Source organism: Thamnophis elegans, chromosome 1, assembly GCF_009769535.1.
Source record: "Thamnophis elegans isolate rThaEle1 chromosome 1, rThaEle1.pri, whole genome shotgun sequence".
In the NCBI taxonomy this organism is placed as follows: domain Eukaryota; kingdom Metazoa; phylum Chordata; class Lepidosauria; order Squamata; family Colubridae; genus Thamnophis; species Thamnophis elegans.
The window spans coordinates 50856412-50881846 of NC_045541.1; the positions used below are offsets into that span (position 1 = coordinate 50856412).

The 25435-nt window shown below is 40.3% G+C and overlaps 1 protein-coding gene across 1 annotated transcript in view; it reads left to right on the top strand.

The window, feature by feature from the left end:
* The window catches only part of STEAP3 (STEAP3 metalloreductase), a 29934-nt gene extending 15549 nt beyond the window's left edge, over positions 1 to 14385 (top strand). The window contains 12 exon segments of the mRNA XM_032208832.1: positions 4472 to 4682; positions 4685 to 4899; positions 4901 to 4918; positions 4920 to 4946; positions 4948 to 4968; positions 6176 to 6211; positions 6213 to 6522; positions 6525 to 6616; positions 6618 to 6835; positions 7495 to 7529; positions 9740 to 10125; positions 13652 to 14385. Coding sequence (XP_032064723.1) covers positions 4481 to 4682; positions 4685 to 4899; positions 4901 to 4918; positions 4920 to 4946; positions 4948 to 4968; positions 6176 to 6211; positions 6213 to 6522; positions 6525 to 6616; positions 6618 to 6835; positions 7495 to 7529; positions 9740 to 10125; positions 13652 to 13942 — 1851 coding nt within the window. The 5' untranslated portion in view covers positions 4472 to 4480 and the 3' untranslated portion in view covers positions 13943 to 14385.
* Positions 14386 to 25435: the final 11050 nt, after the last annotated feature.

Here is a 25435-nt window from a genome sequence, read left to right on the forward strand (position 1 = left end):
AAGAACAGTTGCAGGAACTGGGTATGTCTAGTTTAAGAGAAAGAAGGACTAGGGAGACATGATAGCAGTGTTCCAATATCTCAGGGGTTGCCACAAAGAAAAGGGAGTCAAACTATTTTCCAAGGCACCTGAGGGTAGAACAAGAAGCAATGGGTGGAAACTAATCAAGGAGAGAAGCAAATTAGAACTGAGGAGAAACTTCCTGACAGTTAGAACGATTAATCAGTGGAACAGCTTGCCTCCAGAAGTTGTGAATGCTGGAAGTCTTTAAGATGATGTTGGATAGCCATTTGTCTGAAACGGTATAGGATTTCCTGCCTAGGCAGGGGGTTGGACTAGAAGACCTTCAAGGTCCCTTCCAACTCTGCTATTGTATTGTATTGTAAAGTGAGGCAATAGAAGTTGCAGGTAGTCTTCCATTTACAACCATTTGTTTAGTGACTGAAGTTACAAAGATACTGACAAACGTGACGTATGACCAGTTTTCACACTTACTGCCATTGCAGCATCCCCCATGGTCACATGATCAAAATTTGGACACTTGGCAACTGATTCATATTTATGATGGTTGCAGTATCCTGGGGTCATGTGATCACCTTTAGTGACCTTCTGACAAGCAAAGTCAGTGGGAAAGCCAGATTCACTTAACAACCACGTCACTAACTTTAAAACTGTAGTGATTCACTCAACTGTTTTAAGAAAGGTTGCAAAATGGAGCAAAATTCACACCTCAACAGCTACCTTGCTTAGCAACAAACATTTTGGAATCAATTACAGTCATTAAGTAAAGAACTACCTGTATTTATTAGTATTTTTCTCCCGCTCTCCCTCCTTCACCGAAGATAAGTGATTAAACTAATTTTCAATGGTTCCACCAAGCTTTTAATAATCTCATGGGAAAACTTGTGAATACATACACCAAAGTCACCATCTAAGTTTAAGATGATCCAGGTCATCCATGTTCAGGGAAGCTGCTCTGTCTGATGCTTCTATTTCCTTGTGTAGTAATTTGGTTTCTTTTATTTTGTGTCCAAACAACATCCTTGCTAGGTGCTGGATATGATGATGTTCTCCCCTTTATATTTCCAACAATAAGGAGCTGCAGATTAAAATGCCCTGAAATATCTGCTGCATTAGACAACAACAATAAAAGCTTAACTCTCCAAAGTTGTTTCCTTTTATAAAGACTGTTTTGGCTACCTCTCTCATAGCCTGTAATTATTTATCTATTTAAAAGATTTGCAGACTGCCATTTAGAATAAAACCTCCCAATACAGCTCCCTGCATATGTTTTTACAATAAATAATCAACTATGAATTTTTTAAAGCATAAAGCATTGCAGTATTAAAAAAAATAATTCAGAATGAGCATTCATAACATGGTTTGTTAAAAAATACAATACAGCTAGAATTGCATAGTATTTACAGAAGATAAAGAAATACTAAATACATACTATAATAACTAGGCTAGAAACCAGGAGTCTGTGAGTTCTAGTCTCACTTTAGGCATGAAACCCAGCTGGGTGATCTTAGACCAGTCATTCTCTCTCAGCCCAACTCACCTCACAGGGTTGTTGTGGAGAAAGAATAGGAGAAGGAAGGACTGTTAGAAATGTTGTTGCTTGAGTTCTTTATAAAAACTAACAAAGACAGGATCAAAATAAATACCATGAAGCTTTAAAATATGGGAATGGAGCCCTGTGTATTCCTACTAAAACTGAGTTCCATAAATGCAGAGCAATCACTGACCCTTCCATTTTATCGACAGGGTAATGATTGTTACTAGTAGGTTAGTAAAATAGATTTACTGTTGATCTAAGAATGCAAAAAAAGCAGTCCTTCGTGTAACTTGAGTACAAGCTACTTAGAGGTTTCAAGATTCTTTTCTTGGGTGTATTCCTCCAAGTGAGATTTTCATTCCTGTGCCTGGACAAGTCTCTTCAATTTTCTTGGAATGATTTTGGAAGTGGTTCGTCGTTGCCTCCTTCCGAGGCAGTGACTGACCTAAGATCCGAATCTGTCCTTGCCGGGCAGTGATGACTAATCACGAAAGGCTTCATGCCTAAGGCAAGACTAGAACTCATAGTGTCCCAGTTTGTAGATGGTGCTTTAACAACTACACCAAATTGGCTCCTCAGAATATACAATATCAGTAAATGAAATAAAACCCAATAATATATACCAGCTAAATGTAAATTAGTATGATATGGACCCCAAGTGCAACTGCCTAACCATAATCCCAAATGCAGAGCAATTCCCATTAGTATCACACTCCTGGTAATTTTGGGACTGCTCTTAAAAGTGATTTTTATTTTTAAAATATTTCAAAAATTGCATTTTGAAAAACAGACTTTATCCATGTTTCCATGCAGCCCTAGAGAGAAATAAATTGTGCAAAACTAATACCCTCCCGCCTTGCAGTTCAGAAGCATGCAAATGAGAATAGACAAACAGGTACCACTTTGGTGGGAAAGTAACAGTGTTCCATGCGCCTTTGGCATATAGCTATGCTGACCACATAACCACAGAAATTGTCTTGGATAACATTGGCTTCCTTGGCTATAAAACGGAGATGAGCACCACCACCACCACCCCCGAATCCGACATGACTGGACAGAGTAAGCCTTTTATCTTAACTTTATACGATCTTGTCTGTGTTTAGTCACTTAAGAACTTCTCCAGGGCCATTGCTTATTCTCTCTGCCTGTACCAAGATGCCAGATCTTTCTTGCTACTGCTGTGATTGGAAAGAAAGGAGAAGTGATTGCAGTTAAAAATTTGGGATTTAAAAAAACCGCCTTGCTTTTTCCCCATCAGTATCATATGAGTTCCAAACAAAATCAGAACAAAGGGTACAGTTGCACCAAGGAGGGAGTCATTTTCATTGGATTTACCTTAGTTCCAATTTTGGAAAGCAGGAACAAGGTATCTCTGTATATCCAACACTGTCTTGCTACAGATAAGCACTGCATATGAATCAGCAAAAATAAAGGCTTAGTGGACCACCAATGGCGTCTGACTCACCTGTTTTAAGGTGAGATACTAGACCACACTCCTTTATAAGAATCTTTGAACAAGCTGTCTTAATCATGTTGACTTCAAACAATGGTCTTAGTTAAATCTACCATTAATGAGAGTCCAGACTTCATCTAGTTCTCTCCTTTTAAAAATACCACTCTTTTGCTTTTATTTTCAAAGAATGTAATGCTTCAGATTTAGATGGATTGCATCATCTATTTTCTTGGCAAATCAAAACAAGAGAGCACAATGTTTAATTTAAAACTTTGCAAATCTGCCCTTGCTCATTTTGAATGGCAGTTTGCAAAACACAGGTGCCAGACTATAAAAGAGACTAGGACAGTTCCTTATCCGTGGGGAGAACAGCTTGCATTGTGCACTGAGGCATCACTGGTTCATGAGACAAATCTCTAGGTAAATTCTATCTTGACATTACTGAATATTTATATATCTTAATTTCACTTAGACAGATAAGGTTCTGTTTGTTTGAAGTCTGAACTGGGCAACAATTAGCTCTGAAGCTGTCTCATTCCCAATCTTCTCTAGCTAGCATGTCCAGTAGTGAGGGATAATGGGAGTTATAATCGGATGTCATCTAAAGGACTGCATGTCACTCATGCTGCTTTAAGAGTATAGCTTTTAAGAGTGCTTTTAAAAGGAACTTCTGAAATAGAGCTCAAAAACTGATCTGTTTTTAAGCTGATAATTTTGTTCATTGGATTAAATGAGTATATAAGAATGTTTCTGCTGTAATTACAGGAATGGGTTCTCAAATCAGGGGTTTCATATTATGAAATGCAATTCTAATCTGTATTTATTCCAGAATCTTTATTGCAGATAGGTTTTTGATGTTTTCTCTAAAGATAATGCAAAAACAATAAAGGTTGTTGGACAATGTTTAAATAAACTAATATGCATAGAAACATCATGAAATTTAATTCTTATGAGCTAATCATGGAAATGTGTAATATTTTCTAATTCATACTTACTCAAGTGCTAAAAATATTCTGTTAAACACTATGTATTTATAAAAACATATTAAGACTTGCTTTTAAAGTAAAATTTAGCTCTTCATCAGGAAACACCAAAGATTTTAGAAGTAAGTTTAAATGAAGTTTGTAAGTAGGTGTTTTCTTCTTTACTTAATGAGTTAATACTTAAGTATAATTCAACATTTTAATGACAAATTCTGAAGCCTGATTTAAGTATTTACTGATTAAAGTATTTACTGATTTAAGTGTTTAAGTATTTATTATAAATGTTATAATAACATTCAACACTTATATTATAGTGTACAGCTGCATGAGATAAAGAAATTATTCTGATTTTTATTTGAGATGTTCAAAGAACTTTCAGTGTGGGACTTAAGCTATATACCGTCAATAATCAAGCAGATGCTTCATGAAAAAACCCAATGTGGATGTTTGATATGACCTTGTGTTTATTTGCTTTAGCTTTACGGGATGCCAGGAGGCGACATGGCCAAACCACTGCTAGATCATCAGAACACGGACAGTAATTTAAGTCTGGCCCCAGCTGCTGGGAGCAGGACAATTGGGATTCTGGGAAGTGGAGACTTTGCACGCTCCTTGTCTATGCGCCTGGTGTGCTCAGGTTTCAAAGTGGTGGTCGGAAGCCGGAACCCGAAGCGCAACACCAGCCTCTTTCTTCTGCAGTTGAGGTAACATGCCAGGCAGACGCCATAAAGAAGGCCGATATCATCTTTGTGGCAATTTTCAGAGAACACTACACCACGCTCTGTGACCTCAACAACGAGCTTTCTGGCAAAGTACTGGTGGATGTTAGCAACAATGCTGAAATAAATCATCACAAAGAATCCAATGCAGAGTATCTAGCCTCGCTTTTGCCAACCTGCATAGTGGGTCAAAGGATTTAATGTTCATTTCAGCCTGGACCCTGCAGTCAGGTTTCCAGAGATGGGAACAAACAGGTAATGTTTTTTTCCCCCCCTTTGGTACATTGTGGACATACCGGCGTCTCTGAGATTCTGAGATTTCCCCTCCTCATAGTTTTTTAACCAGTTTCTTCTGCGTAAGGTTTAGACCCATCAGAAACTGTGTGAATTTAGCTTGGAAAAAAAGGGAAAAGCATCAACCATCTCCACCCCAATGGAGGAAGTTGATCGATTAATAACAGATCCCATCTCCCCTTCCCACCCTGCCTCCCCATCTATAATTGACTTTTAGCAATTGGATTAATTTATTATGAGTGTGTGGTGTGTGTGTGTGTGTGTGTGGTGCACGCACACACACATATATCCTCCATCATACATCATATATGTATGATTGTAAGTCATCAAAGTTATCTTGTGTAAGATTGGCAACAATTTTTTTTTCTTTTAACAAAACCTGTAATCCCTTGCTGGAATCTGGCTGCTGAATGGAGCTGAGCATTTCCTGACTGAATGCCCTATGTGGAGTTCACAGCAGATATTTTCTTTTTGCTCCCAGAGAGAGAATATCTGCCACTACCAAGGATCAAACTCACAGTCTCCTGCTTGTGAAGCCTGAGCTCTACCTTTACGACAACACGCTGTTCATAGATGGGCAACCAATAAAATATTAGGCTCAGGCATCAAATTCTGGCTGGCCTTGTAATTGAGGTAGTCATCATTATAGAAATTATTGATTCATTACAATTCATATAAAGTACTTCAGTACCTTTTTTACGATCCCTCACCAGAAGCTTGTTATTCATAATGGTTCACTGGGGGAATGCTTATTTCCACATTCAAGAATAAGACTATCATGGGAAGTAAAAGCATCCAGGAACAGAAAAGAAAATGTTGTTAGGTGAATCATTTTTCACTGCTGCTACTGCTGCTGCTGTGGTCATCCATCCACCCATTCATCCACATTTATATCCTCTCTTTCACCTGAGAGCTCATACGGTATCCAAGTGGATTTCCTCTCACTTGACTCTGTATGGTAGGTTGGAGTGAAAGAGAAGAAATGGCTCCAAATCAGCAATGAATCCCATGGTTGAATAGGAATTTAAAACTGGGCTTCTCAGGTCCAATTCTAAAACCTTAACTACTAGACAACACTATCCTGTTAAGATTCCTTTGGTTGCACAACTGCCTTGGATTCCTGGTTGCAATTTCCCAGATGTTCCCCCCCCCCCTCTTTTCGTTGCAGGTCTTCATTTGCTCTGACAACCAAGAAGCCAAACAGGGCTGTTGCTGAAATTGCTCATGCCCTGGGCTTCATCCCAGTGGACATGGGTGCCTTGTTCTCAGCTCGGGAAATAGAGAATATTCCGTTGCGTCTCCTCCCTGCCTGGAAGATTCCCGTCTTCTTGGCCCTGGGCCTCTTTCTCTGCTTCTACACCTACAACTTCATCCGGCAAGTCTTGCATCCTTACATTCGAGAGAAGAAGAACAAATTCTACAAGATCCCTGTGGAGATCGTCAACACCACCTTGCCTTGCGTGGCCTACGTCATGCTCTCCTTGGTCTACCTTCCTGGAGTGCTCGCAGCCATCTTCAGCTGTACCACTGCACAAAGTACCGGCGTTTCCCTGACTGGCTTGACCAGTGGCTGCAACACCGGAAGCAGATAGGCCTCCTGAGCTTTTTCCTGCGCAGCATTGCATGCTGTCTATAGTCTGTGCCTACCCATGCGCCGGTCCCACCGGCTATCTGTGCTCAACGAGGCGTCAAGCAGGTACGGTACCCTGAGGAAGGAAATTGGAAAGCTGGCTGCTTACTCCTTTTATTGCATGATCTTAGGAATCCCTAGCTCCACTGCTTCATTCCAAGTTGCCGGCAACCTTGTGCTAGTTAGTGGGCTGTATAAGTAGTCCCTCAACTTAACTACCATTTGTTTAGTGACCGAAGTTACAATAGAACTCTAGCAACATCTCCGTGGTCACATGATCATGAATTCAGATGCTTGCAACTGATTTGTATGGTTGCAGTGTCCTAGGGTCATTGGATCACGTTTTGTGACCTTCTGACAAACAAAGTCAGTATGGAAGCCAGATTCACTTAACAACTAGATTACTAACTAACAACCATGGCAAGAAAGGTCATAAAATTGGGAAAACTCATTTAACAACTGTCTTAGTAAGAGAATTTTGGGTCAATTGTGATCATAAGACAAGGACTACTGTAATATATTTTGGCAGGATGGGAGCCGCAGTAGAATGGTGGATACCAAATTGCCAGGATTAGAATGTCATGGGAGCTTTTTCTTAGCTTTGGAGTGAGATAGTTTGGAGATTGTTACTTTAAGGACAGAAAACACTTCATTGAGCTGCTATCAGGAATTAGCCCTAAAGTTTTTGAATATTCTCAGAAGGACTTCATTGAATAGAGGAGCCTAAGGCCACATTCAGCCGGGGAAGTTTGGATTGCCCACCATTCATTCATTCCATAGTTGTAATCAAAGAAGAGAGTATTTGTAGCTCAAGGTTGAACCGTGGTGCTTCCCTAAGCTTGGTTATTTTCTTGCAGATGTTTCATTAGCACTAATTATGTTACCTACTTCGGTAATGAAAGGTCCTGCAAGAAAACAGCTCAGAGAGCTCTGAGGACTCCATTGTTATGATGTTTGTACCTTTAAAAGATACAAAATGTGGGTTCTTTCTGGCATTTTGTTCTGATTAACCATGCAACAAAACAAAGAGATTTTAGTCTCCTTCCACACTTGTTTTCTGGATTTTCCATCCCAAAATTTCCATAGCCATTCTTAGTCTATATTCTAGATACCAGAAAACTGGCTGTTATATTCTAGCTAGCTTAGGCTTCCAAGTATTTCCCATGAAATGAGACATGAATGATTTAGCCCAGGTTCCCATTCTCCAAGGATGAAAAGAAGGAGATCCTGGACATAGCATTCACCTGAGCCAGTAGGAGGAAAGCTGGGTCAGAAGGCATTATCCAGTGTGAACTGTGGATATTCCTGGTTTTCCTTTGCCCTTCTGAAAAGTTAGAAAAGTGGTTTTCTTTCTATGTGGAAGTCAAGATCCATGCTTAACCTCAAAATCTAAGGTATGATTAGATGATTTCTATGGAACACTTCAATATATGGTTCATTTCAGTTTCTAAATTAGCAAGGACCCCATAGTTCAACCCTGAACTACAGGTATTTTTTCCTATCAATAAATATTATAAACTTGATGAAGTGGATGCCAGGCAGTGGTGGGATTCAAATAATTTAACAACCGGTTCTCTGCCCTAATGATTTCTTCCAACACCCATTGCATCAACTGCTCAGAAGCTTAAACCGGTTCTCCCAAAGTGGTACAAACTGGCTGAATCCTACCACTGATGCCAGTGGACCTCAGTTCTACTTAAGTAAGTGAATAAGAGATGCAGTGTAGAAAAAACAAGAATTTCAATTCCATTCTAGCTTGCCTGCATGATCTCTTGCCCATTCGCCTTCCTGTATTTGCTGCTAGGAACACAATATCCCCACCATAGCTTTTAATTCCGTTCCTGTTTCTTTTGGGTGATTTTTGTAAATAATCTCAGGCAGGTTTTCCTGGCCTGTTTGTTTTCTCTTCTTATGCTAGTTATCCCTACCCCCCCACCCCCAAGCTTCATGAATCACATTGATTTAACAGAATAAATGGAAGGAGCTAAGTGTCAGTCTCTGTAATATAGTACAAATCCCATTTCTGAGAGGTTTTTTCCCCATTAGCCTGAAGACTTCTCTCCTAAAAGCATTTAAACCAAATCCCATTAAGCCCTTAAGCTGTCCAGCATTCAGAGAGTGATGTTTGTGGTCTTTGCTTGAAATTAGAGCCTCTTTGCCATTTTAACTGTACCTTTCAAATGGCAAAGTGTGGTTTGATCTTCCAGGCACCAAATTCCTGGCACAAACTTGCAGAGGTCGGTGAGAGTTATAGACATTCTGTTTTCTTTCTGCCGCATTTCAACAATAGGGGGGAATCAATTCGGTGGCTCCTATACGGGTGACTGGGTTTAGAATAATAGTTTTGTTGCCAATCCAGCTGTCAGCCTCATCCAGATACCTACGTGTGGGTATAAATAGGTTTCACTCTCTTTATTGGTACCAGATGGTAAGTGAAGGTAAGTGGGAGACACTCCTGCAGCAGAATTAAATTCACATTTTTGTTTCAATCCGCATGTGTCCACCAGGAAAAGGAACAGGTTAAATCTTGCTGATTGATCAAAAGTTTTTGCCCAGCCCTAAGCCACATGGCACAATTACAAAAGCTCTGAAACTTTTCCTTTGCAATATTTTTATGCCAAGATATATGGTTGTTGATTGGTGTATTGATACATGCTCATCTCTAGGAAAATTGTTTCTAAACAGATTGTGATCCAGAAAGAGCTTTCCATCCAGCCTAGGAGAAGCAAAACCCTAAGTACACTTAGATGCCAATAAGTGACTTAAAGGAAACTTTGGGAGGGCAGTACTAAAAATCCAACACATGCACAAACAGTGTACTGCATTGAAAACACAGGTGAACCCTCCTTTTATGCAGTATTAAGAGCAATAGGAAGGAAGCTGTTAGCTAATTGCCAGTGGCACAACTGAAGCACTTGTACGTCACTTATGGGAATTAACCATGTGCCAGCTTAAACTATTTAAACTTTACTATCATTGATGAACAATTATGAAACAGCCCCACATTGTGTATGCAAGCTGTGTGAAGCTGCCTGGGGCAATGGTAGGAGGGGGCCAAAACTGACGGTTGGAACCCTTGTGACTATTCCCAGATATGAAAAGTTCCCACTCCTATTTCTTCAAGTCAAATGGAGGTTAGGAATCAGTATCTGATCAGAAAAAAATGTTGGCTGAAGGACAGGCTTCCTTTGTCCAAAGTTTCAAGATATCCTGAAGCTGGCAAACATTATATGGAAATTAAGCCTGCCCTCGAGCTTTTATTCAGTTCACCATCCTGTTCCCCATTTCTTGGTTTATTCAACATGACTTTCCAACTGTTCTTTCAGGTGGAGAGGAGAACAGATGCCTGGGTGGAAGAGGAAGTCTGGAGGATGGAGATATACATCTCTTTTGGTATCATGGCTCTGGGCTTGCTCTCGTTACTTGCCATAACCTCACTCCCGTCCATCTCTAACTCTCTCAACTGGAGGGAATTCAGCTTCATTCAAGTAAGTGCTACAGTTCAAGGTTGTTCTACAGAAAGAATGAATTCCTGAAGCCAGACTGGTGATGAAGGAGACCGTGTTCTTAGGTCCATTCAGTATACACGTAAAGAATTTCATCACTATCCAGCCTTGTTGCTAACCACCATAGGTGAATATATCTTCTGTGACAGCATCCCTCGAATGGAGAACCAACATGCTGATGATGCCCACATAAATAGGAAGTAGAATGCCTTTGGCTCCAAGCCACAGGGAATCTTCCAGCTGCACGAAGATTGCCCAGCACTGCATTAAATAGGCCTAGATGAGATGAAGTCCACCCTCTGTTCTGAGCGAGATAGAAAGTGGAATCCAAAAACTCAGATTATTACATGATGTTGATGATTGGCCATCCAGATGTTATCCAATTCAAGGCAGCATATATACATACCTATTATGTCCCCATCAGTAGTGGGTACTACCGGTTCAGACCGGTTCGGCAAAACCGGTAGTGGTTTGGCAGCTGAGTCGCTGGAACCAGCAGTGACCCAAGCCTACCACGCCCCTGAACCGGTTCCCCGGGCGGCGCCAACTTGTTTTTCAGTTCTGTGCATGCGCAGAACAATTTTAATTACACTGCACATATGTGCGAAGTGCGCACATGAGCAAACCGGCAGTAGTGCCTGCCGGAACCCAGCCCAGGTCCCCACCTCCTATTTCTTTACTACCACAACCGCCCTGTGAGATGGGTGGGCTGAAAGAATAAGTGGTCAAAAGTGGGGATTAAATTAAGACCGAAAACCCTGGGATCCCTAAGTTCAGTTGAGGAGGGGGGAATGTTGGTGGCTCTAGAAAAACATCTTTCTCAATAGAGCCCCATAATAACAACAGTTTTACTTCTTTAAGGACCCTTTTGGCAGCGAGGGTGAATATTTCAGTGATGACAAAATTCCACAAACCGCACATGTGCATCAAGAAGATCCTATAGTGCAGGGGTCCCCACCCTGTGCGCCACAGCCCACTACCAGGCCTTGGCCATCAGGCCACATGAGTGGCTGGCCAGTGGGCATGCATGGGCACACACAATTCACCCACTTACATTAGCACTGCATGAACGTAGTGCAGATGCTACCCTCACCGCAGACACTGCCATCACCACGAACATCACGCCCACTTGCAGCCGTTTGCACATGTGCATATAAAACCACCTGCCCCCCCTCCAGGCCACCAAGCCAGAAAGGTTGGGGAACTCCACTGTAGTGTACCAAGAAGATTTCCTATAGGAAACCTTGACAGTTTCATTGGTTTCAAGAGAGACATTGGTTCACTACAACCTTCACCTGACATCCAGCGGACTGCTCTGGTGAAGGATGTTGCAGGCATCCCCCATGGCTGAAGAAAACGAGGGTAACGGAAAGGGATACTGATGAATGAAAGCAGGTCGATTCTCAGAAGAGTTTTTGCTACTCAGAGCTGTCTCATCGTCAAAAGAGATCCTAGCAAGAAGCTGATCCAGTTTAATGAGACAGAGATATAGCTTAAAACACCAGAGCACTGGGGGGGGAAAAAATCACCCAGAATATAAATAGATGTTCCTGGTTTTGAAACCAGTCCTAAGTTTCTAACAAAATCAAACAATGTCACCAATTACTTCTGTACATCCACTTAGGTTAGTCTTTCTGTTTCCTGCTCTGACATGGCTTTCTGGGCTCTTGTTCTGATTACAGCACTCCTGTAATAAGCCAGAAAAGCAAAATCCTTTTCAAGGTCAATGCTAATGACTTTCTCTGACAGGCAAGGAATCTTTCTGCCAGACAGCCTTGTGCACTTTCAGAGATGGTTGCTGTACCATTGTGTTGTAATAAGATAATGTGGAATACATAAAGGACTAGCTGAAAATACCGTAATCCTTTCAGGAAGGATGCTTGTTGAGTCCTTAGACAAAAGCCCTGGTTTTGTTCTAATTATGATTTGCTGCATACAGTTAAGTCACAGTGACTGAATTCAGCCATACTAAGGCATTAAGCAAAGGGGGGAAATCCATACGTACATAGATTTGCTTAAATTTATCAACATAAATGATAAAGAGGGACCCATGTCCCTCTCCAGCAAAGGTTGATCCTGTTGAATTTTTTTCTATTGGCTGAGGCTCTACTAAAAAGATTACAACATCACACAAGGGCTCCAAAGTTATTGCTCCACGTATTTGATTCAAGGTATATATTGGGTTAGGTCTGAAGGAGGTTTCGATGATATTTGAACTAAGAGCTCTGTTAACTTAGCTACCTATGTCTATTATGTGCAGATTTATGGCACATGAAGCCATGTGGAAGTTTTCAGCCATGCGAGCCTCAGGCCTCCCAAATGGCAACTGCTTGTAAACCAAGCACATATTTCATATTACCAGTTACGGCTCCCTCATGATATTTGCTCAGTCCTTGTTTCTAGAAGAAATGGCATAATGATTCTTTTTTTAAAAAAATGCACTTCCTTCCCAAATCCGTCTATTACAATTCAGCACAGGGCAAGATGCTTTAACGTATGTCAGAGTCTTGCATATTTACACATTACTGTTTTAAAAAGTCAAAGCAAGCCAGATTTGCAGTCTAATATATCGTTTGGGACTCGTAACAGTCCCTGGCTGTGTCACTGTAAACACGGGCCTCCTCCATATCTTTGGCTGCTGATGAGGAGAGAGTTCAGGCCAACATCTAGCTTTATCTCCATTTAGTTTGAAGCACACCTGGCATTCAGCTCAACCCATCTCTACCAGGTTATAAGTGGTAACTTAAGTCTTTTGAAGGGGCAGAAATGAACCTTTTGCACCCATGATGTGCTCAGTTTACAAATGGTAATGGGATCAGAGTTCCTCCCAGAGCCTTCCAATTTCCTATATCACTATTATTTTTCAAAATCTCATTGGACTTGGGGTGCAGGTGTCCATTGCTCATCTAAATGACTGGAAAGGGGTTGAATACCCTAACAAAATTAACAGTTATGTTTCCATTGACTTCAACAGAATTAATATCACATTTCAGGAATATTTTTCATGTGTAAGTTAACTGCTTGTGGGTTTACTGGAGACTAAATTCTGTTGAGTCAAGGATTCAGTGCTAAGTGCCTGCAGTGAATCAAGATAAATTTCCAGATCTGGATGTATGTTTGAAATAGAGCAGGAGTGTCAAACTGAAGGCCCGCGGCCGGAACTGGCCTGCAGGATGCTTAGATCGGGGCCACCCTAGAAACAGCAAAGGACTAGCCTACAGTACAAGCTCTGTTTTCAGCTGTGATGGTTTCCTGCAACCCTCTGCCAGCAAAAACTGAGTTCGGCCCTCCCAAGCTTCATTTTCGCTGGCAGAGCGCTCATGCCCCCAACATGAGTGACACTGAGCTGGCCACATCCATCCTGGCCATGCCCAGCCACCCCCACCCCCGAGATCATACACAACCCTAATGTGGCCCTCAATGAAATTAGTTTGACACCTCTGAAGTAGAGTATAAAAGTTAACATTACAGAAAATAACAGGTCTTTATTCCTCCCCACTTTTTTCAGTCTACCCTCGGTTTTGTTGCTCTGGTGATCAGCACATTCCACACCTTGACTTACGGATGGACAAGAGCCTTTGATGAAAACCAATACAAGTTTTACCTGCCTCCCACTTTCACCCTCACCCTCCTGGTACCATGCACCATAATCCTAGCTAAGCTCTTTTTCAACTTTCCTTGTATGAGCCAAAGACTGCAGCGCATCAGGGGTGGGTGGGAGCGGAACAGGTATGTCAAGTTCACGTTGCCAAGAGCATCCGGGGAATTTTCCAGTGGAGAAAGCAGCAGCATTGTGTGATGCTGATGAACCTCTGTTTCCATTACAATTGTGAAGAAGCATTATGATTCTGTTTTTATTGGGTGCGTGTTTTTTTTTAAAAAAGCCTATTTGGGATCATTAAATGGTGGGCAATATCTTATTTCAGGAGAAAGTTATCAAACAGAGTAACATTGAGAATGCACTGATAATTTCCTAGGTTATAAAAAGGTTGCCTTAAAAACATCAGTGCAGAATTTTCACTTAGATCATTGAGGAAACACAAGCATTCTGCTTCTTTAAGGTAAAACACAACACTAGAAACATTTTGTTTTTCCCTGATACCAGTCTTTTTTTTTTCTCATAAGGCTACAATCTGACACACACTCATGAATAACATCTGGACGTCCTTCTGAGCAAAAACAATATGTTTAAGTTCTGTGAAACGGACTTTCAGCTATACCCAGCCCCTTATCCATTAAACAATGAGAACTAATTCTAACAAATAACAAACATCTGGTTATTAAAGAAAATACTTTAAATCACAGGAGAAGGGGGAATCAGCCTAGAGGTTAGTCAACAGAGGTCAGGGAGGGTTATTTTAAATACCCTGCAGCTCAGTGTTGTGTTCCTCCCAGTTCAGCCAAACCGGTAGTAGTTTGGCAGCCTGGGTTGCTGGAACCAGCAGCGACCCAGGCTTACCACTCCCCTGAACCGGTTCTCTTGTTTTTTTGCTTCTGTGCATGCGCAGAGCAATTTTTATTGCTCTGTGCATGCGTGCAGCACGCATCAAACACGCATGCACGAAGCACCCACAAGCAAATTGGATATAGTAACTGCTGGAGCCCATCCCTGCTGCAGCTACTGATGTAGCAACTGTGTTTTAACTCCTTCCACTTGTTTCCAAAACTTTTCAGCATAGTGTTCTATATACAACATGGTATGGGCAAAGAAGCTTTGGGGCTACAATATCAGCCATTATGGAGACAGAATTAAATATTTTACATATGTACACATAGCTGCAACATATAATATTCATCACATTTCTCTTACATGGACAAATTCACACACAGGTTACTTGATTCTTCTGAGCAAATGCAACAATAAGTATGCCACATTCAAGCTGGTATGCCACTTGTATTCCCTGGTGTGGTTAGGGGTGGGGGGAAGAAAGGAGGGAAGGATGTTTCTTCCATCTATTTCAAAATCTTGGGAGATCACCAGGTCTCCTAAAATGTTGGCATCTTGCATAGAACCTCATGAGCTTTAAGATATCATGATCTCACGGCAATCTGAGATTGGATCTTGTTCTCTTGCAATATATATGTGTGTATATATATATATATATATATATATGATTCTGCAGATGCCAAGTTGTCCACAAATGCTACATTACAGTGGCCTTGAAAAGCATTTAATGACATAGTAAATCCACATAAAGGACAATTCTGGAATGGCTGCTCTAGATCAGCAGCCTTTTAGCACTTCAATCAGTTAGATAAAATGGACTTTGGATTCCTTTTATAATTAGTATTAGCAAAAGCTGCTCTTCTATTCCAAAGAGCTGGCCCTCAAGTGTGCAACTGTTAAGAGGTATTGTAGTTACCCCATTCTGAGTGCTTTATCCTGCATCTTTACATTCTCTTATTTCCTCATTGTCTCAGGCATAGGGTAACACAGAATGAAGGGTTGGATTTTCCTGAATAGTTTGATTAGACTGCTTAGATTTGTGAGGGCTGTCCTTTCCTCAGTTAACCATGGCAGCAGTGAACGGATGGGGGCAGAAACTGCCCAAAGAAGATAAAGCTTGGGCCTATAAATGGGACAAGTGGCAGCAATTGTGTACCGGCAACCTATTAGCGTATACAATGGCAGAGAAGTTAACTTAAACTAGGCAGGTAAATACATTTAACAGATTTAAATTTAACAAAATAAATGTGACATTTTGAATGGTCTTACAACTTTGAAGAATGAAAAGTGTTCCAATGCTGTCTTACTGCACATAGACATTGTTATTAATTGATGGCTGTACACCCACCCAGCCTCTGCATTGCGATGCCAATTCTTCATATATATTAAAATAATTTTAGTTTCAGTGTGAACTTTAAAAGAATTGGCAGCGGAGCACAATAGAGAAAACAGTTGCAATTGCCACATAATCCAAGGAAAAGTCATAAGGTGCTTTAACAGAGAGGTTCTGTGTACTCCAAAGCGTCTGCTTTTAATATGAATTGAGCCTACTGAATGGCCCAGCTACAAATAATTTGCCAAATCTTTCAATTCTGAAAGTGTGTAATCATCCAATGAAGAACTTAGCTGTATTATAGTCACATTTGAAGCAAGACCTGCTTGTTCCAGATTTTGAAGTCAGGAAACCGAGTCCCATTGACAAGCTACTTGGCTTGGGTCACACACATCACTAAAGTAAGACAATATATATAATATTTGGCTTAGTTTCATATAACCAACTTGGATCAACAAACATGGTAAAAATGCTGGCTTAAAGGTGAATGGACTATTGAGATTTAGGTGAGTGCACAGAAATCTAGTGACCTGCTGGATCCACAAATCCTTGTAGGGTGGCATTTATCTATTTACACATGGAGTCTGTCTAGCATAAGTGATATATAAGTCTAATGCTATTGAACACATACATATAGTATTCCTTACATTACCAGACAAATTTCTGCTGAGGCTGGCACAGTTTAAACAGGCTATAAAGTTATGCAGCAAAGATTTTCAGGTAACTTTGCAGAATTTGGTCCTGAGCCATTGTTCCCATGGAAGCTGGCAATAAGAAATATAATTTCTGTAATTATTTCACAATCTTGGCATGGATCTTGACTGGAAATAACTGCAAAGTAGCCATAAGAATCAGCTGCTTATCGTTTCTTTACCTATTATTTCAATCTGGTTCTTGTCTGCCTGCATCTGGGATCCTAGCCCATAACCACAGACCCACGCTCATAGTGACTGCAACAGTTTTCCAAAATGTTTGGAACACCCCTATTTTTAGAAATGGGCCATTCCAGTTGCAAATAGCTTTTGTTTTCCCACCAATAAGAGTGTATGCAGCATCGCACTTCCGTTAGTTATTTGATTTTTTACTATAGCGCCGTTTGAATTCAGTTTCGGTCTTTTGACTGCAGAACTCTGTTAACGTATATTTTTTAAATATCGGGATCAAGTTTTCTGCCAAAAAGTGTGCGATTTGGGGATCTAAACTTCGAAGAAACTGTTCTAAAATGCTATGAAGAAGCAGAGAGTGAACTGAGTGAAGTAGAATCGGATTGCGACAAAAATTTTGTCATGGACAATGAGGAATCTGCCGCCAATTCTGACATCAGCGATGATGAAGCTCCCAATGAAATTGATGACCAGGTACAATCTACATCATGCAATAATTTATATGGCAAGAACAAATTCAAATGGTCTTCGGCACCTTTTGGAAGCAATAAATCCACAACTGCTAGTCACAATATTGTACTCTATTACCTGGACTATGGCCAGCAGCTAGAAATCTCGGGAATCTACCTACCCCCTCAGAGATTTGGAAATTATAATTTTCCAAAGAAATTATTAGCACCATCATTCAGTGGACCAATGTAAACATTGGAGCAGAAAGATTGAAGTTCAAGGATAGAGAAACGAAAAGTGACCTGTGCGATGTGATTTTTATAGAGATCAATAAAGTTTTGGGTTTACTGCTCTATATATCAATTTTAGATCCAACCATGAAACATTGATCAATAAATGAAAATTTTAACTTTACAAAGTAAATCTACCAACATATCCTACCTATTATTTTCATAGATTAAGAAAATTGTATGAGTGGTCATTATGACCTCACGTCTGTAATAGCGTAGCCGAAATAGTACATCTGTGGTTAAGGGCTAGAAACGACTTAACATTTGGACTCTGACATTTTGGATTTCCAAAAAAAACAAAAAAACCTCAAAATGTGTTCTGTGCCACAGTCACTTAAGCCAATTTCAGATCTCCTTTGAGAAGCTTTCTGGCAAATAGAAACTAATGAGTAGTATGAAAGGTTGTGCTTATGTATTAAGACTCTTTAGAAGTTCCAGAAATGATGCTTTATAACTTGTGGAAGTTCAGTAAGTGTCAAGCCTACTGTATAGGGCTAGTGGGAAGGAGCTTTCAAGCCAGCCACGCAGTCCCTACAAATGACACGGCTGCTTAAAATTTTTACAAAGAGGTTTTTTTATATACACTTTCCCCTATAGCAAAGACTTTACATTTTTTGGAACCTGGATGTCTCCCACAACGTAAGGATTTTAATTCCTAGAATTCTCTAGCTGGCTAGGGCCATTGCTGAGAATGCACTTGGATTGATGAAATACAGCCTAAAGTATGGGTGTCAAACTTATATGTTTTTTTCCCTTCGTGGAGCTGGGGAGGGTGTGGCCTGCACGCAGTTTGACACCACTGGCATAAAATCATCACTAAGAAAATGGTGCAAGGGTTGATCACTTTGACCCTGATGGCGAGAAATAATGTGGCAGCATCCAGCCTAGCAGGTGTCTGTTTTTATCCAATAGAAGCAAAAATCCTTGTTAAACAGCCAGGGCAGTGCAAGGCAGAGTCCTCTTTCATACAGTGTATATAGGATATACAATCTTGACAAGTACAATTTAATAGATCCTTTGTCTCTATTATCCAAAGATGTCCATACAGTTATTACATTAGTCGTTGACTGCTGCCAAGAATGTCACATGTACATGTTGCAAAGCATCAGAATTGCTTTAGTTTTTGTGAAACATTCCCATCTCCATGAAGCATTTTAAAAGTGACTTTGATTTTGTAAAAGAAACCAGTCATGTTCCGTCTCTCTCTCCCCCTCCCCTCCCTCCCTCCCTCCCTCCCTCGCTCGTCACAATAGGAAACACAACCTCTTTGTAAATAGTTTCTGCATTTTTAACCAATCAATATTGGGACAGAAAGGTTTGTGTAATGCTCGCTTGAAAATTATTTTTATATCTATATTCTGTATCTGCCGCAAAACTAAACAATGGTAACATACTGCCTATGTCAATGTTTTTCTGCACTGCCTAATTTGTGCCTTGGGAATTGTAAAGTTACCATCCTGCTTTACAGTGGACATTTTATTATTCTTGTTATGATACTGTAAAAAAAATGTAATCAAGATATATCTATGAACTGATGCAAAGAACCTGCTCTTTCTCTCTCTTTTTTCTTATTTGCAGTAAAAGACTATTTCTAGATCTCCTTTTCATTTTATCCTAGATTTTCAAACTTGGGGAAACGAGGGGAAAGGCACTGAAGATATCTCAGGAGTTGCAAAGTTCCTGGGAAAATTTGGAATTTGAGCTTTTTCCTAAAGTAGGTTGAAAATTCCTGCTTAAAAAAGAACTGAATGGACTGAATGCTCTGGCAGGGGTTTGTCCTTGGTCCACATAGTACTTTTGAGAACCAGAGCAGATTGCATTGGCCCACTTTAATGACCACTTAGAAAAGAGTCATTCTTCAATATTTACATACATACATACATGCATGCATGCATGCATGCATCTGAAATAGTAGGGGATAATGGCAATGGGTAATATTCAAGATTCATCATTTTAATTTTTAACAATTACCTCAAAAGAATCCAAATCCCTTGGTTAAGAGGACATGGGATTTTAATGAGCTTATTTGGCAGCTGTTTTGTTTTTTTAATGAGTTTGTTTCAAATTCAGGCAGCAAAACTTAATCTCTGCAGGTAAAGCTTATACAGGTAAGTCCTTCACTTATGACCACAATTGAGCCCAAAATTTCTGTTGCTACATGAGGCATTTGTTCAGTGAGTTTACATATAATGGTCATAAGTGTGAAAATGGTCATAAATCACTTTTTTCAGTGCCGTTGTACCTTCGAACGGTCGCTAAATGAACTGTTGTAAATTGAGGACTACCTATAACATTCCCTAGGTATCAACTGGAATTTTAGCAATTGTACTTGTTTCCACTAAACTCAATTTCTTCTTTAAAGCAATAATTCCCAAGCCACAATATTAATTTGATATGAGATTTAAGGGATTATATTTTTGGTCCAGCTGCGTTAAGACAACTCCCACCAACAATTCTATTGGATGAATACAAAGAACTGTAATTATTTGGAATCTTTGAGTACCGAGTACCTTTACAAGAAATGTTATATATTTATACATACAAGTTAAAGCTTTACATGTGGTCCACATTTATTCAAAAGTAGCACTCCAATTAATTTTGGAGTGAAATCAAATCGGAGACATGAAACCTAACCTTTTTTTTTTTTCAAAAGAAGGGTACCAGGGCATGCTCCCTGAAAAATGAGCAGATTAAGCCTTAAACATTTTTAAAGATGACATGGTAATATAGTAGCAAACGGGACATGACTATTTAAATGTATGAAGAAATCAAGTTCACAACAGATCACCATATAAAGACAACTGTGCTACATGATATTCACAGGTTTACATTCATTTGTGTATTAGTAGCAATTCAGCATTAAACTTTTTTTTAAAAAAAACTTACGGCATACAATTTTTCTTAGCAGCCTTTGGTACCTCACTAGACACTCAATTCTGTACATCTTTTCCACACTCTTACATGAAAGAAAAGTTGTGCTGACACCTTGTGGTTTTGGCTGAAGACAAAATCCATTATAGTACTTTGTTCTAGCATTTGTGTAAACTACACTGCTATTTCAAGGTAGTGTGTTTCTTGTAGAAGTGCCTGATGTGAAAAAACCAGGTGCTTGGTAATAACCGGGTGACTCCAAGGAGTTGCAGAGTACTTGAGAACATCAGTCCTACTGTTCTGACCTAGGCTTCTCAAGAGCCTGAAGCAAACTCCTTTATCATGACAAAAACTTCTTCTATTAATTTGCTGTGAATTCTGCTCATTTTACATCCATCAAAGTCTTTCAAGGGAGGATATACAGTCACAGAACTTATCTGGCTTGAAGAGCTGACAGACCGATATCTGCAAAACTTGGCAAGGAGTCTCGGAGAGTCACAAACCAATTAAGAGAACTAATTCTCTCCTGAAAACTCCACTCCCTTTTCGCTCCTCTTTTATTTCCTCTGCGATGGGCCATTCATGGTCCAATTGTGACCTTACTCCTAAGTCGACCCCTGTTCTTTAGCTGTTCCCTTCATCTGGCAACTCTGTGCATGCACACACTGGGAACAGGCTCCAGTTGTTCGTCTGCCTCACTGATGTCTGACTCTGAAGATAACTGGCATACAGCTCTGGCTCCCTCTCTGCCTCTGACACAGCGCCCTTATCAGAGCCTTCCCCAGACTCCAGGACTGGCCCGTGTTCCTCCCCAACCTCCTCACTGTCCGAATCTGCTGCCAGCTCAGCTGGCCACTGGCAGGCCACAATACCTGCAAACTAAAATAACTTGCCTGCATCATATTTCAGTTAACTACAAACTTCAAATCTATCCAATTAAATTTAACAAAATTTGACTGGGTTGATCCCATATCATGTGAAATCAAAGATATGGAAATATACTATATTGCCAAAAGTATTCGCTCACAACTGAGTCTGATTTTGTGGATAGGTGAGTGAATACTTTTGGCAATATAGTGTATCTTCTTTTATAAAGGTAATCACGGGTAGCCTCACATTTCATTGAATAAGGACATACATTTTGCAGCTACTAAGATTGTTGGCCGTGTTGGTACAAAGACAGCCAAGGAAATGATTGAAGCCTGGGAAATGGCCTCTTGTCAGTCAACCGGAGTGCTAATTTACCACCAGCTTATCAAGTACTTAAGAGCCAAGGACTTGGTAGCACAAGAAAAAAACTGCTAATCACAGGCTATCAACTCACTAATCAATCAATAGGAAGGCACCACGTAAACCCAAAGCATAGAATAGCTCAAAGCAGATATTCTGGTAGAGAGAAATTTCCAGAGGATGGGCTCCAGCATGAGTCTAAAAGCTCGGAAGAAAGACAAAACCTCTGGTCCCGGTGACCCAGTTTGGATCTTGCAATATCTTTTCTTAATTATAAAAATTGGGGGGGGGGGGGGAATCTCAGCCATCTAAAGAGAGTGGGTGAATTTTTCCTCCAAACACTTCCTAAAGGGCCAATACCAAAAATGGTGGGTGACCTGCCAGTATTTTTTGTCCCATTCTTGGCATTCTAGCTACAAAATTCATACCAAATTAAAAACTTGGGTCGCTGAATCCAGTATACATTTGGCCTAGTATAGCTAGGTTGCAAAAGTCCTTACTAGATGGCAGAAAAGAGTTAGAAATTTCTATATAGCTCTACTGGGGTGGCCTGGCTTTTACAGTCAGATCTGGCAGACCTATTTTCAACTATGGTTGGTTATTTTTCTTCTTACAGCTAATTGGATTCTTTGCAGCATTACTCTTATAGCTAATTAATTTAATTTTGGTATTCATTCTAGAATCCAGCAATTTGGTTTTTACCCTGAAGCCAAAGATCAACTAAATATTCCAATTTCTCTAGAAGAGAAGTTATTTCTCATGTGACAAAGACAAAATCATCTTTTTTATCTCCAAAAATGCTGAAATCCTATAGTGTAATGCAAAACCTGGATCATTTCGCTAGTGAAAAGTTCACATTCAAAAGGCTCCTTTCTCTTCCAAATAACCACTAAATCCCAAACATTCTTGATTCGTTGCCAAGTTCAGATGTGTATTTTGCACCAAAGGTATCTCCCAACTGAACACTTATCTTCGTTTAAGTTCTTCTTTTAATCAAGGTGGCCTAAACTGAGCGCTTTTTTAATAGAGACTTTTTAATAGAGACTTTCTTCATAAAAGAAGTCATACTTATCTTAAAAGGTGTATGAAGTGGCCGTGACCCGTCAAAAGCGCGGACGGCAAAAGCGCGATCGACAAAATCGCGCCTTTGACGTCATCACAGCGCGACGAAAAAGATTGAAAAATTCAAATAAAAATTAATAAAAATTAAATTAAAGCAAGCCGATTCACATAAAGGTAAGGGTTAGGGTTAGGGTTAGGGTTAGGTTAAGGGTTAGGGTTAGCTTTAGAGCGTTAGCGTTAGGGTTAGGTTAAGGGTTAGCGTTAGGTTTTTCGTTACTTTAACGGTTAGGGTTAGGATTAGGGTTAGGTTAAGAGTTAGGTTTAGGGTTAGGTTTAGGGTTAGGTTTGGGGGGCTTAGGGTAAGGTTTTCGCTTTATTTTTACATTTTTCGAACTTTTTCGTCGCGCTGTGATGACGTCACAGCGCGCTTTTGTCGAGCGCGATTTTGTCCTACGCGCTTTTGTGGTGGAACCTGAAGTGGCTACTACATCAGAATAAGAGTTTTACTTTGGCTTAGTAAAATTGCATGAAGCGGGCCACATCAACCCTTGCTCCCCCCCTCCCTCCAAAGCCAGTCTGAGCACCTATTTCTCCTTCTTTTCTTTATGTACAGATAGTCCTCCATTTACAAGTTTGTTTAGTGACTATTCAAAGTTACAATGGCACAGAAAGAAGTGGCTTATGATCATTTTTCACATGACTGTTACAGCCTCCCAATGGTCACATGATCAAAATTCAACTGCTTGGCAAATGACTCATATTTATGATTTGTTGCAATGTCCTGGGGTCTAGTGAACAACTTTTGCCACCTCCTGATAACCAGTCAATGGGGAAGCCAGATTCACTTAATGACCGTGTTACTAACTTAACAACTGCAGTGATTCACTTAACACACGGTGGGGCAAATTATGGCCTTGTTAATGATGTTTCTCTATTATGAATCTCCAAGTAGTGTTTATTGTATTTTTTAGTAGTTCTTGGCAAGAAGGATCGTAAAAGGGGGCAAAACTCATTTAACAAATGTCTCTCTTAGCAGCAGGCTCGATTGTGGTGATAGGTCCAGGACTCTCTGTATATGCTACAACAGTGATGGCAAACCTTTTAGGCACTGAGTGCCTAAACTGCCTGTGTGTGCATGCCCAAACTGAAAGGTGCACATGCGCATGAACACACACACGGACATGCAACGACACACGCAAACACACACGTGCATGGATATGCGCAGCAAAGACTCGAAGACCAAGTGGGGCATCCCAACACCGACAGCACGGCAAGAGGTAAGATCTTTTTCTTTCATGAGTTTCCACTTCGTCATTTGCAGGGAAACAGAAACTCCCAAAAGAAACGCCTACGGAGATCTGACCTGGCGCGCGTACCAGCAGAGAGGGCTCCGTGTGCACGCATGCTATAGGTTCGCCATCACGGTGCTACAAGCAAAACTGGCCACTACAGGAGGATTACAAGATTGTCTCTTTCAAGTCAAGCCCAAAACTGAAAACTCCATGGCAATAGTCATGCAGCGATGCAGAAGTGTTTCACGCTGCCTCCTTTCTGGAATGTTCCCCCTTGTTCCCCATCTAGTCTTCAGCCTCTGTTTCCCGGAAGTCTCTCACTAGGCACTACCCCACACCAATCTTACTTAGCTTCCAGGCTAAGTCAGTGTCAGCCAGGTGTTGCCATCTGTTGAGACCAATTAAAAAAGAGCTATTCAAAATACAGAAACATCATTAACAAGACCATAATTTGCCCCACTGTTCAGTCCTGGGAATAACCTGGTGCTCTTTATGAAACAGCAATATTAACACTTCCCTTTGAGTTGGTTCCTAATGTTTTTCAATGCAGGCCAGCACAACTAAACCATCAGGCAGAAAGTGAAGTGATGCAACCCAGCTTCCAAAGGAAGTTAACGCGTTAGAGACAGTATCTTTTCATAATGAAAGGAATTTTGTCCAGTCTGAACATAATCCAAACCATTGTTATATCCTTAAAAGAAGAGCAGCAGAAATAACAAGCATTCATTCTTGACCATGTTGATACAGAATACCATGTTTCCCCCAAAATAAGACAGGGTCTTATTTTATTTTGACCCCCAAAATAAACGCTTGGCCTTATTTTCAGGAAGGTCTTATTATTTTCGAGGTGCAGGAGGTGGCAAGCATGGTCACCTCATGGCAGCTGCTGTATTGCAATATTTTCGGAGAGGGCTTAAATTCAAAAGCCTGATTGGACCTATTATCCGAGGAGATCATTATTTTCAGGGAAACAGGGTAGTTACTGCAAAGGGCTCCTTTAATAGCATAAATGCATTCTGGTATCAAATATCATAGTTATCATACCACAATGACCATATCTCATAAATCACAGTGGCCAACTCTTACCATGACGAGAACTAGAAAAAGTTATGGCTACACTGAAGAAAGTTTTACCCAGCCCAAAATCAAAGGCAATAGGAGAAGTTACTTGGTGATTGTTAGATGCTCACTCTGCAAATGACAATTTTTTAAGTTATTTTTCCCCTTTCTACAGGTTTAGCACTATATAAACAACTCTTGGGCACTCTGCCTCATTCATTAAAAGCAGCATAAACCCTGAAACAAGCCCAGCATAAAGCATGGATCTGCCAAACGAAATAAGGCATTTTTCATCATTCCTCACAATCTTGAAGAAAACGCTGTGGAGAGACAAGGGAAGAAATACAAAGGACTCTTTAAAAAAAAAGCTGCAG